We start from the raw sequence: 13,558 nt of genomic DNA, 5'->3' as shown, positions 1-13,558 counted from the left end.
AATGACTGCCTTTGAAAAAGAAGGAAAAAGTCCTCAGCAAAGCACAGTTGTGGGCCGAAAGTCGAAGTTGTCTGAGAGAGACCGTCGGACTCTAAATCGAATTGTTAGAAAAGCTTGCAAGACCATAGCTCCTAAAATCACTGCAGAGCTGAATGAACACATACAGAACCCAGTTTCCCCAAAAACTGTTCGTCGGGAGCTGCACAAATCTGTATTCCACGGAAGAACTGTAATTAGAAAACCTCTGCTCTCAAACACAAATGTTTCAAAGTGTTTAGATTGGTGTAGAAGCCACCAGAATTGGTCCTTCGGGCAGTGGAAAAATGTGATTTTCTCTGACGAATCATCATTTACCTTATTTCCGACCTCCGGCTGAGTGTACGTTTGGAGACAGTCGAAAGAAGAAGAAGCATTTCATCCAGACTGCCTTCCCAGCCGTAAAACATGGTGGGCGTTCTGTGATGATCTGGGGTGCTTTTTCTTGGAAATCCACCGGGCCAATGATTTCCCTTCATGGAATAATTATCAGCCGAGACTATGTAGGAATTTTGGGCGACCAAATTCATCCTATGGTTCAAGAACTGCTTCCGGAGGGGAATGCCATCTTTCAAGATGATAATGCCCCAATCCATACAGCTAAATTGTTAAAGAATGGCACGAGTAACATTCTAAGGAAGTTGAGCATCTCATCTGGCCACCACAATCCCCAGACCTCAACATTATTGAGCATACATGGTTGTTATTAGAGATTCAAGTAAGAAGTCGATTTCCGACGCCCTCGTCTCTAAAAGAACTGGAGGGTGTTTTAACTGAAGAATGGGCTAAAATTCCTTTGGAAACAATTCACAATTTGTATGAATCAATACCTCAGAGAATTGAGGCTGTAATTGCCGCAAAAGGTGGACCTACACCATATTAAAATATATTTTATTGATTTTCAAGGTGTTTCCATTATTTTGTCCAATCCCTGTAGTTCCCATTCATTGATCTAAGTCCCCAGTAGAAAGACCGATGGCTTTTCATCAGAAACCGCTGTCTTTCTGATAAAAAAAAAAGTTTCCCGTCCTCCTTATGCTTCCTGGAAGCAAGAGCTTACCTCACACACCAAAAATTACCCAAATAAAATTTTTAATGAAAAAAAAATTACAATAAAAAAAACCCCAAAACAAAACATAAATAGTTACCTAAGGGTCTGAGCTTTTTTAATTTACATGTGAAGATGGTATATTACGAAGATTTTTTAAATTATAAGCTTGTAAATAGTGATGGACGCAAAACTGAAAAAATGCACCTTTATTTCCAAATAAAATATTGGCGCCATACATTGTAATAGGGACATAATTTAAATGGTGTAATAATTGGGACAAATGGGCAAATAAAATGCATAGGTTTTAATTATGGTAGCATGTATTATTTTAAAGCTATAATGACCGAAGACTGAGAAATAATGATTTTTTTTCCATTTTTTTCTTAATATTCCTGTGAAAATGCATTTAGAAAAAAATAATTCTTAGCAAAATGTACCACCCAAAGAAAGCCTAATTGGTGGCGGAAAAACAAGATATAGATCAATTTGTTGTGATAATTAGTGATAAAGTTATTGGCAAATGAATGGGAGGTGAAAATTGCTCTGATGCATAAGGTTAAAAATACTCGTGGGCTGGTTAACATACCAAAAAATGTGGTGATTCTAGCATGTATGGGGGTTTTAATATTAACCACGAATGTTGGAGCCATTAACTTCAATGTAAGTTTAATTTGGTTAATTCGATCAATCCGAAAATCTCAGCCTGTTTTATCAAATAGCTGGCGAATCGAACACAGAGCTATCCGACCATCACTGGTTGCATTCTCCCCTGGAAGTGGGGTAAGCCTGCTTTTTTGCTGAATCAACCTCAAAAGTTACTAATTATAGGTTCATTCCTGGATATTATTATGGGCATTCTTACTCTTATTTTATCATTTTCTGTTTTATCTTCTAAATCGTCATCAAATTCTTTCTGTGGATAAAACTCAATTCCATTCACTTCAAGCTCCTTCCGAATCTGTTGAAATAGAAATAAAAGGTATATTATTTCCTCTAATTAGCTTAGGGTATAAAAAAAAAAACATAACAAAAATTAAAATGTATAACAAATACCAACAAACACTTAGGAAAATATATATACAATAGATGGCTTTAGCTAGGCATACACTATTCAATCAGTGAAAAATCATGCAAATGATAATTAGCTTCCTGATATTGATCATTGACTTGGTCTACAACCTTTCAGTAGCAGATATTAAACTAGTGGCTATTGCCTGTATTTGCTGGCTGGGGAGTACTTGAACGCAGGACTGATAATGTACCAGTATGCCGTGATGAGTTCTCATGGGAACAAAAAGGCGGAACAAAGGCCGGGCCGAGGCATAGGCTGGAGAGGCTCCAGCCTCAGGGCGCAGTGTAAGAGGGGGCGCACAATTCATTCAGCTGTCATTCCTAATTGTGTTTGAAGCAGAAAGAAATAAGAAAAGGAGATACATGGAAGTGACTACAAGCCAGATAACTAGAGATTAAGGTGTTGGGGGCCCTGGGGAGCCTCTTAGTCTAATAGCAATCAGTGTGTGACGGCTGGGGTGGAGGGATGTAGTGGCGCACTTTGGTGTCTCAGCCTTGGGTGCTGGAGGACCTTGTCCCGGGAACTACGAGTGACATTGTCAACCAGAAATAGTGGTGACATAGCACAGGTCGGCGTGGAGCTAGAGTGTGGCAATTCCAGGTTTAAGAGCACTGCACCTGGCTAAAGCCCTTTCTATTAAGCTGTCCTCACCAGCCTAAAAGCTGTGTTGTTTTTAAATAACCTCTGTCACAAAAATCTTAAAATTTTAAATACATGTAAACACATACAAATAAGAAGTACATTTCTTCCAGAGTAAAATGAGCCATGAATTACTTTTCTCCGATGTTGCTGTCACTTACAGTAAGTAGTAGAAATCTGAGATTACTGACAGATTTTGGACTAGCCCATCATCTATTGGGGTGGTTCTCAGGGTTTTCTTTATTTTTAAAAACACTTAGTGAATGGCAGTTGCTCTGTCCAACTGCCAAAAAAATTGTACGATGAGCAGGGAGGCTGGACAGCATCTTTGTATAAATCTTTTTCAGGGAATGTCGTTATAAAGAATAAAGGCGTTGCTGAGAATCCCCTATGGAGAGATGTACTAGCCCAAAATCTGTTGGTAATGTCAGATTTCTACTACTTACTGTAAGTGACAGCAACATAAGAGAAAAGTAATTTATAACTCATTTTACTCTTGAAGAAATGAACTTCTTATTTGTATGTGTTTTAAATTTTAAGATTTTCGCGACAGTTCCTCTTTAACCACCTAAAGCGGATCCGAGATGAAAAACTAACTATGGCCTCGTTCACATCTGCTGCGCTGAAAAACGTGTTAAAGCGCATGGTAAAAAACGCATGCGCTTGTGCGCGCTTTAGTCCGCGTTTCTGTGCGTTGCGCTGCGCTTCTTTAAAGCACGTTTTGCTTACTGTAGCAGCAGCAGTTGTCAATAAAACTTTGTTTTTGTATGTAAATGTATTTTTTTCTCCAATTAGGGGTAAAAAACGCATGCGCTTCTATGCGCTTGTACGCGCTTCTATGCGCTAAAAAAGCGGACCCATTCACTTGCATTGCTGTGCGCTTTCCAGCTCAGCGCACAGAAATGCCTGCAACACTACGTTTCTGTAACGCTGCTCAGCGCAGCGCATAGATGTGAACCAGCTACATTAGTTACATGGAAAAATCAATACCTTGCTGAACGCACAGGGCAGTGCGCTGTGGAAAGCGCACAGAAACGGCCCTGATGTGAACGAGGCCTATAACAAGTAATTTGTCTATATATCTTATCTAAAGTTTAGATAGTTTACACAGCAAATCTAGCTGCAAACAGCTTTATTAGAAAATTATTATTTCTTCCTGTGATACAATGACAGCAGCCATGTTGTTTGTAAACATTACACAGAGGCAGGCTTATCTGTATCTTGAGCACTTAGCCTGTGAAAAAAAACCTAACCCCCCCTCCTCCCTCTGCCTCTGAAATCAATGGCTAGTAACACCTCCTCCTCTTCCTGCCCAGACTGAGCTCCCATGAGCCCTTGCTACTGCCAAGGCTCTCTGAAAACCTGTGGGCGTGGTTGATTTAGTTTATAGGGAATGAGAGTATTAAAACAAAAACAAAAAGGTATTTGGCTTGAGGAATGCCCTATAAACAATAGAAAAGGAACACAATTATGCAATGAGTAAAAGTTCACCTCGGATCCACTTTAACCAGTTCACCCCCAAGGGTTTTTATCATAACGGACCAGAGCAATTTTCAGTTGTCAGTGCTCCTCCCATTTATTCCCTAATAACTTTATTACTACTAATCACAAGAAAATGATCTATACCTCGTTATTTTCGCCACCAATTAGGCTTTCTGTGGATAGTACATTTTGCTAAGAATTTTTTTATTCTAAATGCGTTTTAATGAGAAAAACAGAAAAAAAAAGAAAAAAATCATTATTTCTCAGTTTTCAACCATTATAGTTTTAAAATTAAACATTCTCCTGTGGATAAAACAAACACTTTTTATTTGCCCAGTTGTCCCGATTATTAAACAGTTTAAATGATGTCCCTATCACAATGTATGGCGACAGTATATTATTTTGAAATATAAGTGTTATTTTTCTGTTGTGTTTTTTTTATTCTGGCCATAATTACAAGCCCCTATGTAATAAATTAAAATTAATTTCCCCCCATAAAATATAAATTACCAAAGCTGAGTCCCTAAGGCAACTATTTATTTATTTTTTTTAGCTGATTTTTTTTTTTTTACAAGTGTTTTTTTTTGGGGGGGGGGGGGGAAGAGTTGGAAGTGTAATTTTATTAAGATCTGTATGTACTTGAAAATGAATGTATTTTGTAGATGTAATATACTTTTTGGCCACAAGATGGCGCTAGTGAACACTCATAGGAAATTTTCACTTTTTTTTTTTCTTCACTTTATTTAATTGTTACATTTCCTGTTATTGTGAATGGACGTAGCCGCTGTTCGTGGTCACGTCCATTCACTCCAGGCACTGCGATTGGGTAGAGGACCGTTCGGTCTTCTTCCCCAATCACCCCGCACGGAAGCCCGACGGAAACAGCGGCGGTAGCAGCGCACACACGGCGGTAGCAGCGGCGGGAACGCGGGACGTATTAAAACGTCATGTTGCTGTTAATAGCGGTAAGCATGACGTTTTAATACGTTAGGATGTCAGTAAATGGTTAAGGACTGCAGTCTTAAAACCCCTTGAATACCAGACACTTTTTTTCCATTCAGACCACTGCAGCTTTAATGGTTTATTTCTCGGTCATACAAACTACCACCTAAATGAATTTTATCTCCTTTTCTTGTCACTAATACAGCTTTCTTTTGGTGCTATTTGATTGCTGCTGTAATTTTTAGTTTTTATTATATTCATCAAAAAAAGACATGAATTTTGTCAAAAAAAATGATTTTTTTAACTTTCTGTGCTGACATTTTTCAAATACAGTAAAATTTCTATATACATTTTTGTCCAAATGTATTGTGCTACAAAATTTGATTAAAAAAAATCCAATAAGTGTACATTTATTGGTTTGGGTAAAAGTCATAGCGTTTACAAACTATGGTGCAAAAAGTGAATTTTCCATTTTGAAGCATCTCTGACTTTTCAGAGCACCTGTCATGTTTTATGAGGTGCTAGAATTCCAGGATAGTATAAATACCCCCCAAATGACCCCATTTTGGAAAGAAGACATCCCAAAGTATTCCCTAAGAGGCATGGTGAGTTCATACAAGATTTTATTTTTGTCACAAGTTAGCAGAAAATGACACTTTGTGACAAAAAAAAAAAAGTTTCCATTTCCGCTAACTTGTGACCAAAAAAAAATGAAATCTGCCACTGACTCACCATGCCCCTCTCTGAATACTTTGGGGTATCTACTTTCCAAAATGGGGTCATTTGTGGGGTGTGTTTACTGTCCTGGTATTTTGGGGGGTGCTAAATTGTAAGCACCCCTGTAAAGCCTAAAGGTGCTCATAGGACTTTGGGCCCCTTAGCGCACCTAGGCTGCAAAAGTGTCACACATGTGGTATCACCGTACTCAGGAGAAATTGTATAATGTGTTTTGGGGTGTATTTTTACACATACCCATGCTGGGTGGGATAAATATCTCTGTAAATGAGATTTTTTTTACATAGTTACATAGTTACATAGTTATTTTGGTTGAAAAAAGACATATGTCCATTGAGTTCAACCCGTACAAAGTACAACTCCAGCCTGCTCCCTCACATATCCCTGTTGATCCAGAGGAAGGCGAAAAAACCCTTACAAGGCATGGTCCAATTAGCTCCAAAGGGGAAAAATTCCTTCCCGACTCTAGATGGCAATCAGATAAAATCCCTGGATCAACATCATTAGGCATTACCTAGTAATTGTAGCCATGGATGTCTTTCAACGCAAGGAAAGCATCTAAACCTGCTTTAAATGCAGGTATAGAGTTTGCCATAACGACTTCCTGTGGCAATGCATTCCACATCTTAATCACTCTTACTGTAAAGAACACACACAATTGTCCATTTACAGAGATATTTCTCCCACCCAGCATGGGTATGTATAAAAATACACCCCAAAACACATTATACTACTTCTCCTGAGTACGGCAATACCATGTGTGACACTTTTTTTGCAGCCTAGGTGCGCTAAGGGGCCCAAAGTCCTATGACTACCTTTACGATTTCACAGGCCATTTTGAGGCATTTGGTTTCCAGACTACTCCTCACGGTTTAGGGCCCCTAAAATGCCAGGGCAGTTTAGGAACCCCACAAGTGACCCCATTTTAGAAAGAAGACACCCCAAGGTATTTCGTTAGGAGTATGGTGAGTTCATGGAAGATTTTATTTTTTGTCACAAGTTAGCGGGAATTGATTTTTATAGTTTTTTTTTTTCACAAAGTGCAATTTTCCACTAACTTGTGACAAAAAATAAAATCTTCTATGAACTCATCATACTCCTAACGGAATACCAAATGCCTCAAAATGACTGTTCAGGGGTATAAGCATCTGCAATTTTTTTTTTGATGACAGGTGGTCTATGAGGGGCTGAATTTTGTCGAACCATTCATAATCGGGGTGGCCTCTTAGATGACAGGTTGTATTGGCACTGAAGTGCAGGAAGCGCAGGATGTGCTCAAACCTGGACATGGCAGGAGAGAACATGGGCATGTGATGTATTAGGTGCGTAGACCAATAAGACCGCAATACATTCTTTTTGACTAGACCCATGTTAAGGAGAAGGCCCCAAAAATGTTAAGTTCGAAAACTTGAAGTGGTTTCCACCGAAAAGGCTGGGCATGGTAGCTTCTTGGATTGGCGGTTGCATATTGTGTGGCATAACGGTTGGTCTCAGCCACAATTAAGTCGTAGAGACCAGCAGTGATCAGAAAAAAAAATTCTGTCACTGCGGTGGGGCGGGTGAGGGTTTGACCGGGTGATCAGAAGCCCGCAGGGGGGCAGATTAGGGCCTGATCTGATGGATAGGAGTACTAGGGGGTGACAGGTGGTGACAGGAGGTGATTGATGGGTGTCTCAGGGGGTGATTAGAGGGGAGAATAGATGCAATCAATGCACTGGGGAGGTGATCGGAGGGGGGTTTGAGGGGGATCTGAGGGTTTGGCCGAGTGATCAGGAGCCCACACGGGGCAAATTAGGACCTGATCTGATGGATAGGTGTGCTAGGAGGTGACAGGTGGTGACAGGAGGTGATTGATGGGTGTCTCAGTGTGTGATTAGAGGGGGGAATAGATGCAAGCAATGCACTGGGGAGGTGATCAGGGAGGGGGGTCTGAGGGCGATCTAAGGGTGTGGGGGCGGGTAATTGGGTACCCGCAAGGGGCATATTAGGGTCTGATCTGATGGGTAGCAGTGACAGGTGGTGACAGGAGGTGATTGGTGGGTGATCAGTGGGTGATTAGAGAGGAGAACAGATGTAAATAATGCACTGGGGAGGTGATCGAGGGGGGGGTCTGAAGGTGATCTGAGGGTGTGGGCAGGTGTTTGGGTGCCCACAAGGGGCAGATTAGGGTCTTATCTGATGGGTAGCAGTGACAGGTGGTGACAGGGGGTGACGGGGTGATTGATAGGTGATCAGGGTGGGATTAGAGGGGAGAATAGATGCAAGCAATGCACTGGCGAGGTGATCATGGGGGGGTCTGAGGGTGATCTGAGGGTGTGGGCGGGTGATTGGGTGCCCGCAAGGGGCAGATAAGGGTCTTATCTGATGGGTATGATGGGTAGCAGTGACAGGTGGTGACAGGGGGTGATTGATGGGTGATCAGTGGGTGATTAGAGGGGAGAACAGATGTAAATAATACACTGGAGAGGTGTTCAGGCGGGGTCTGAGGGTGATATGAGGGTGTGGGCGGGTGTTTGGGTGCCCGCAGGGAGCAGTTTAGGGTCTGATTTGATGGGTAGCAGTGACAGGTGGTGACAGGGGGTGACGGGGTGATTGATAGGTGATCAGAGTGTGATTAGAGGGGAGAATAGATGCAAGAAATGCACTGGCGAGGTGATCAGGGCTGGGGTCTGAGGGCGTTATGAGGGTGTGGGCGGGTGATTGGGTGCCCGCAAGGGGCAGATGAGGGTCTGATCTGATGGGTAGCAGTGACAGGTGGTGACATGGGGTGACGGGGTGATTGATAGGTGATCAGTAGGTGATTACAGGGGAGAATATATGCAAGCAATGCACTGGTGAGTTGATCAGAGGGGGTCTGGGGGCCTATTTGAGGGTGTGGGTGGATGATTGGGTGCCCAAGGGGCAGATTAGGGTTTGTGGGAGATCAGAGGGTGGGGGGGGGCAAATCAGTGTGTGAGTGTGCTTACCAGGGGGGCTGCCTCCTGCCCTGGTGGTCCCTTGATCACTGGGACCACCAGGGCAGGAGGCAGCCTGTATAATACGCTTTGTATACATTACAAAGCGTATTATACACTTTCTATGCGGCAGATCGGGGGTTAACAACCCGCCGGCGCTGCTAATTGGCCGGCGGGTTGATGCCACGGGTGGGCGGAGCCTATTGCTGGCGGATGCGCATGCATACAGCACGTAAATTCTGGCCAGCTAGTTCAGAATGAGCCGCCGCCGATGGGCGTATTGCACTCGTTCTGCACACCACTTTGCCGCCGCCCATGGGCTGTGGGCGGCCGGCACGTGGTTAAGAGATGTTGGGTGCCACTGATTGTTACCATATTCCGGTTTGCTAATAATTTTTGACAGTAATTGGTATTTTTTATTGCCGCTGTTGTCAATAAACTATTCCGGACTGTTGTAGTTGGAATATACGTCCTGCCAGTGGCTGTTCAGCTCTGACAGGATGTAGATTTCAACTATTTGCCACCACCACGCACTCATGCTGACCTCGCCCTTCGCGCCGCTGTTCCGTTGCTGAACCCGCTCACTCTGCTGTCTCAATGACAGCAGAGCTTCCGCATTTCAGTGAGAAGCCAATTTCATTGGCTCCTGACCCAGTGATTACTGTGAAGCAATAACAGGGCTGAATAGGGAATGGAGAGCTCAGGTCCTTAAAGGGAAGGTTCAGGTAGTGGGAAAAAAATAAAAATCCATATCCACTTACCTGGGGCTTCCTCCAGCCCGTGGCAGGCAGGAGGTACCCTCGCCGCGGCTCCGCAGGCTCCCGGTGGTCTCCGGTGGGCGACCCGACCTGGCTAGGCCGGCTGCCAGGTCGCGCACTTCTGCGCTCCAACGACGGGCTCTTCTGCATTTCCACGTGGGCGCGCTGACGTCATCGGACGTCCTCCGGGCTGTACTGCGGAGGCGCAGAACTACTGCGCCTGCGCAGTACAGCCCGGAGGACGTCCGATGACGTCAGCGTGTCAAAAACCTGAGCGGTTTTTGCCTTTTCATGATTGCTAACTCAGTAAAGGACCAACCCTTAAAGCGTTGCTATCATATAAATCCGGCATAGTGGGGTCTAAACCCTCTATAACAGTAATTATAGATTGACGGTATACCTTGAAATGAATCAGAGCACTCAGTATATGATTTTATATAAAAAATTGTATTTGCTTATCATACAGCATATATACAAAATATGAACAGTTCCAAGTAGTGTTTCCTTATAACAGTATTCCATCTTATCAAGGCTTTAGAGCCAAGCAATTATCAATCTTCTAAGTACATTCAAAAAATAATATAACGGTTGTGTTATGTAGAATACGATCAAAAGTAGTCTCATCTGTATCAATAGCTATGTATCTAGTAGCTGTGTAAAACTTGTAGTAATCTTCTTAAAGAAATAGCATAAAAAATAGCTTCTAAAAAAAACTTCTTGCTAACATCTTAACTAAACTTAATGCTGAAAAATTTAATAAAGTAAATCACCAGAATATTAAGCATATTACCCCTTCTCTGTCATCTCTTCAGCATCTAGAACCACGTGTGGGAAGGTAGCTTCTGCCTCATGTGTCTTCTCAGGAGATTGTTGGGCTTCTGCAAACTATGAGCTTTCAAGCCCTACTTTTATAGGGGTTGGAGGCAATATGGCTGCCTAATCTGGAGCTTTCCCTGAATCCCAGGTTCTGATTGGCTAAAGCTTTCGTACGTCAATGCTTTATCATGTTTTGATTACCTAAGTCACAATATTATTGTTTATAAATTCTTAATTACCTTATCTTGTGGGAATTAACGTAGGTATGCAATGTTTACACATTCTAATCAGGTCATTTCTGAAGCGGTTAATTAAAAATGGACGTCAACAGCCATCTTATCTGCTGGCTGCCCCAGACATTGAGACTAAACAATGTCATTCATGACGCATTTCTGATAAAGTGTTCGCTGCTAATTATGTTGGAATGTCATGGTACTTCCCCAGACATGAGATTGGTCAGGTTGACACTGTAACCAGACCTGTGAGAGCCTTCAGCAATTTAAGGCTTATTGAAACATACAGGGCTTCTAATATACTTATTTAAATATAAAGCTTATTATATAATTCTTCTTAAAACAATGAATCATATAAGGAATAATTACATATTAAATCTTAATAATATAAAGTCAATGTCTATATTTTTGTCTTTCTGATGAAGAAATAAATATCTAATTTCATCCGGCAGAGGTCAGCCTTTCATAACAAATAACAAACAGTATTAATAATGTTGATTTCATAAGACCGCCAGGTGGCATCATGGAATGATCTTTAACTAATTGGGAAAACAACTTCTTTGTTCAATATTTATATAACTTGTTCCCAAAACATCATGTGTTATCAGCTTTCTGAGACTGGAGCACGTCAACAATTCTTCCAGAACCATAACAATCTCACGAGAATGTCTTACTGTCTCATCTTTCACGGGTAGAATACAGCTTACATGTTTCAAAGTAATAGATTCTATTATTTAGGGTTTTACAATAACTATTTCTTTCTTTAGAAGGACTGTATTGATCATTAATATTTAGATTAATAATATCTGTGTGTAATAAGTATGTGCATTTATAATTACTGCAGTAATGTGAGTTTAATTTGCTTTTCTGTCTTCACACAGAAGCCTCTTTAAATGTCATGGCCACGCACTAGCATAAACAAGAATGCTCTGGCTTTTTGTAACTAGAATAATCTTATAGGCCTCACAGCCTGGAATATGTTATGTCACAGAGCAATATAAAGTACTCTAACTTTTCATTTTACAATGAAATTTTGTATAGAACATTAAAGCTTAAACCATACACTTATGACAGCTTTTTCCTGCATAAATAAAACCGCTAGAATTCTGACAAGCGCGCCCCCGTGAGGAGCAGATTGGTCTGGTCCCGAAAGGGTTAACATCATCCTCATTATATGTAAACATTAATGGTACTAATAACTATCATTTTTGTACCTAGACGATCCTGAATTGTATTAGTTTCCCACTGGACCTGAATAAATGTGAGAGAGATTTATACAAGAAGTTCAAAACAATGCATGGTGCTTTGCACATTACAGCTTAGAAATAGGGGGAGCAGAGTTGGTGAATGCAAGATGGGCCCCTGCTCCAAAGGGCCCACGTAGATCTCTGTATCAGTCATGTCATCTGTATTTCAATAATTTTATAGCAGCAATGATTTCCGCCATGTGTAAGTTCTCCACTTTGTGCTTAGGTATTAATCATTGTGGATATCTTTGGAAAGCAGGCCTGGAAGAAGAAGTAAGCACAGTGCTGGGGAGTGTTCATTGTAAAATTGTACTGGATGGGGACTAGTGATCAAGTGATCAAGGTTCTGTAGCTACGCCTCAGGGAAACACAAACATGCATAAAAAAATCTCCATTTAACCCTCAGAGCGGTCAATTAAAACCGCCAGGGGGCAGCGCAGCACAATTTATTTATTTATTTTTATCATGTAGCTAGCCTAGCGCTAGCAACATGACAGCCGCTGAGCTGCGGCATCCCCCTCCGATCGCCTCCGGCGATCAGGCCCGTCAGGAAATCCCGTTCTAAACGGGATTTCCATTAGGGCTTCCCCCGTCGCCATGGCGACAAGCGGGATGACGTCACCGACATCGTGACGTCAAAGGGAGTCCCGATCCACCCCTCAGCACTGCCTGGCACTGATTGGCCATGCAGCGCACGGGGTCTGGGGGGGGCGGCATTGCGTGGCGGGTAGCGGCGAATCGGCGCGTAGCGGCGGCGATCGGGCACTGCGCTAGCTGTGTGTAATAAAAAAAATTGTGCAAATCGGCCCAGCAGGGCCTGAGAAAATCCTCCAGCGCGGCATAGCCCGAGCTCAGCTCGGGCTTACCGCCAGGAAGGTTAAAATATTTTCATATATTTAATTGATAGACAATTGAAGCTTACCATAGTGGGGCTTCTATATTACTTGGAACTCTACACTTTTACTACTTACCCTCTGTTTAAATTCTGTCTTCTCTTCTGGAGTCATTGTATCAGCCTTGGCTATAACTGGTATAATGTTCACAACCTTACTAAGGTGCTTCATGAATTCCAGATCCAGCGGTCTTAAACTAAGGAGATTAAAAAAATAAGTGAAATGTATCAGTTCTAACTGTTCAAAATACAAAACTAAAGTGGCAAAGTAGACAAGAGTTACAGTAACATGTAATTTGATATATTATTACATTTGTACTTTTTGTTTATGTAATTAAATCAGCATTATCAGAATCAGAATCAGAAATATTTTAATCGCCAGGCACGACTGGGTCGTGCTCGGAATTGGGTTTGGCACATACAATTGCTCAGCAAAAGGTTCAAAGGTATAGATACACAGAAGGCATAAATAATAACAATAGGCATAAACAGGAGTGCAAATTGATAAACAGGCAGGACTGCAGATTGATAACTTGTTATAGCATGAGTGCAAGTTAGAATGAATCGCACAGAGTGCAGTTGCAAACATAAAAACTTACTTCCGGTACTGGGCTGAAGATGAGTGCAATTTTACACAGGAGGACAAGTCAATAACTAAGGAAGGGCAAGGTGCCATTCAGTTCACAGCGGTGGAGGGGGTG

The 13,558-nt window shown here is 41.9% G+C and overlaps 1 protein-coding gene across 3 annotated transcripts in view; it reads right to left on the bottom strand.

The window, feature by feature from the left end:
• Nucleotides 1-13,558, bottom strand: part of SEPTIN3 (septin 3) — a 298,561-nt gene that overhangs the window by 60,550 nt on the left and 224,453 nt on the right. For all 3 annotated transcript variants that reach the window (XM_068240225.1, XM_068240226.1, XM_068240227.1), the window contains 2 exons: nt 12,937-13,054; nt 1,950-2,045 (listed from right to left, as the gene is read on the bottom strand). In XM_068240225.1, coding sequence (XP_068096326.1) covers nt 1,950-2,045; nt 12,937-13,054 — 214 coding nt within the window. The remainder of the gene's footprint in view (nt 1-1,949; nt 2,046-12,936; nt 13,055-13,558) is intronic.

The sequence above is a fragment of the Hyperolius riggenbachi genome, chromosome 6 (assembly GCF_040937935.1).
Source record: "Hyperolius riggenbachi isolate aHypRig1 chromosome 6, aHypRig1.pri, whole genome shotgun sequence".
NCBI classification, from domain to species: Eukaryota; Metazoa; Chordata; class Amphibia; order Anura; family Hyperoliidae; genus Hyperolius; species Hyperolius riggenbachi.
The sequence above is the reverse complement of the archived record's forward strand: the minus strand, read 5'-3'. Positions and strand labels throughout refer to the sequence as shown.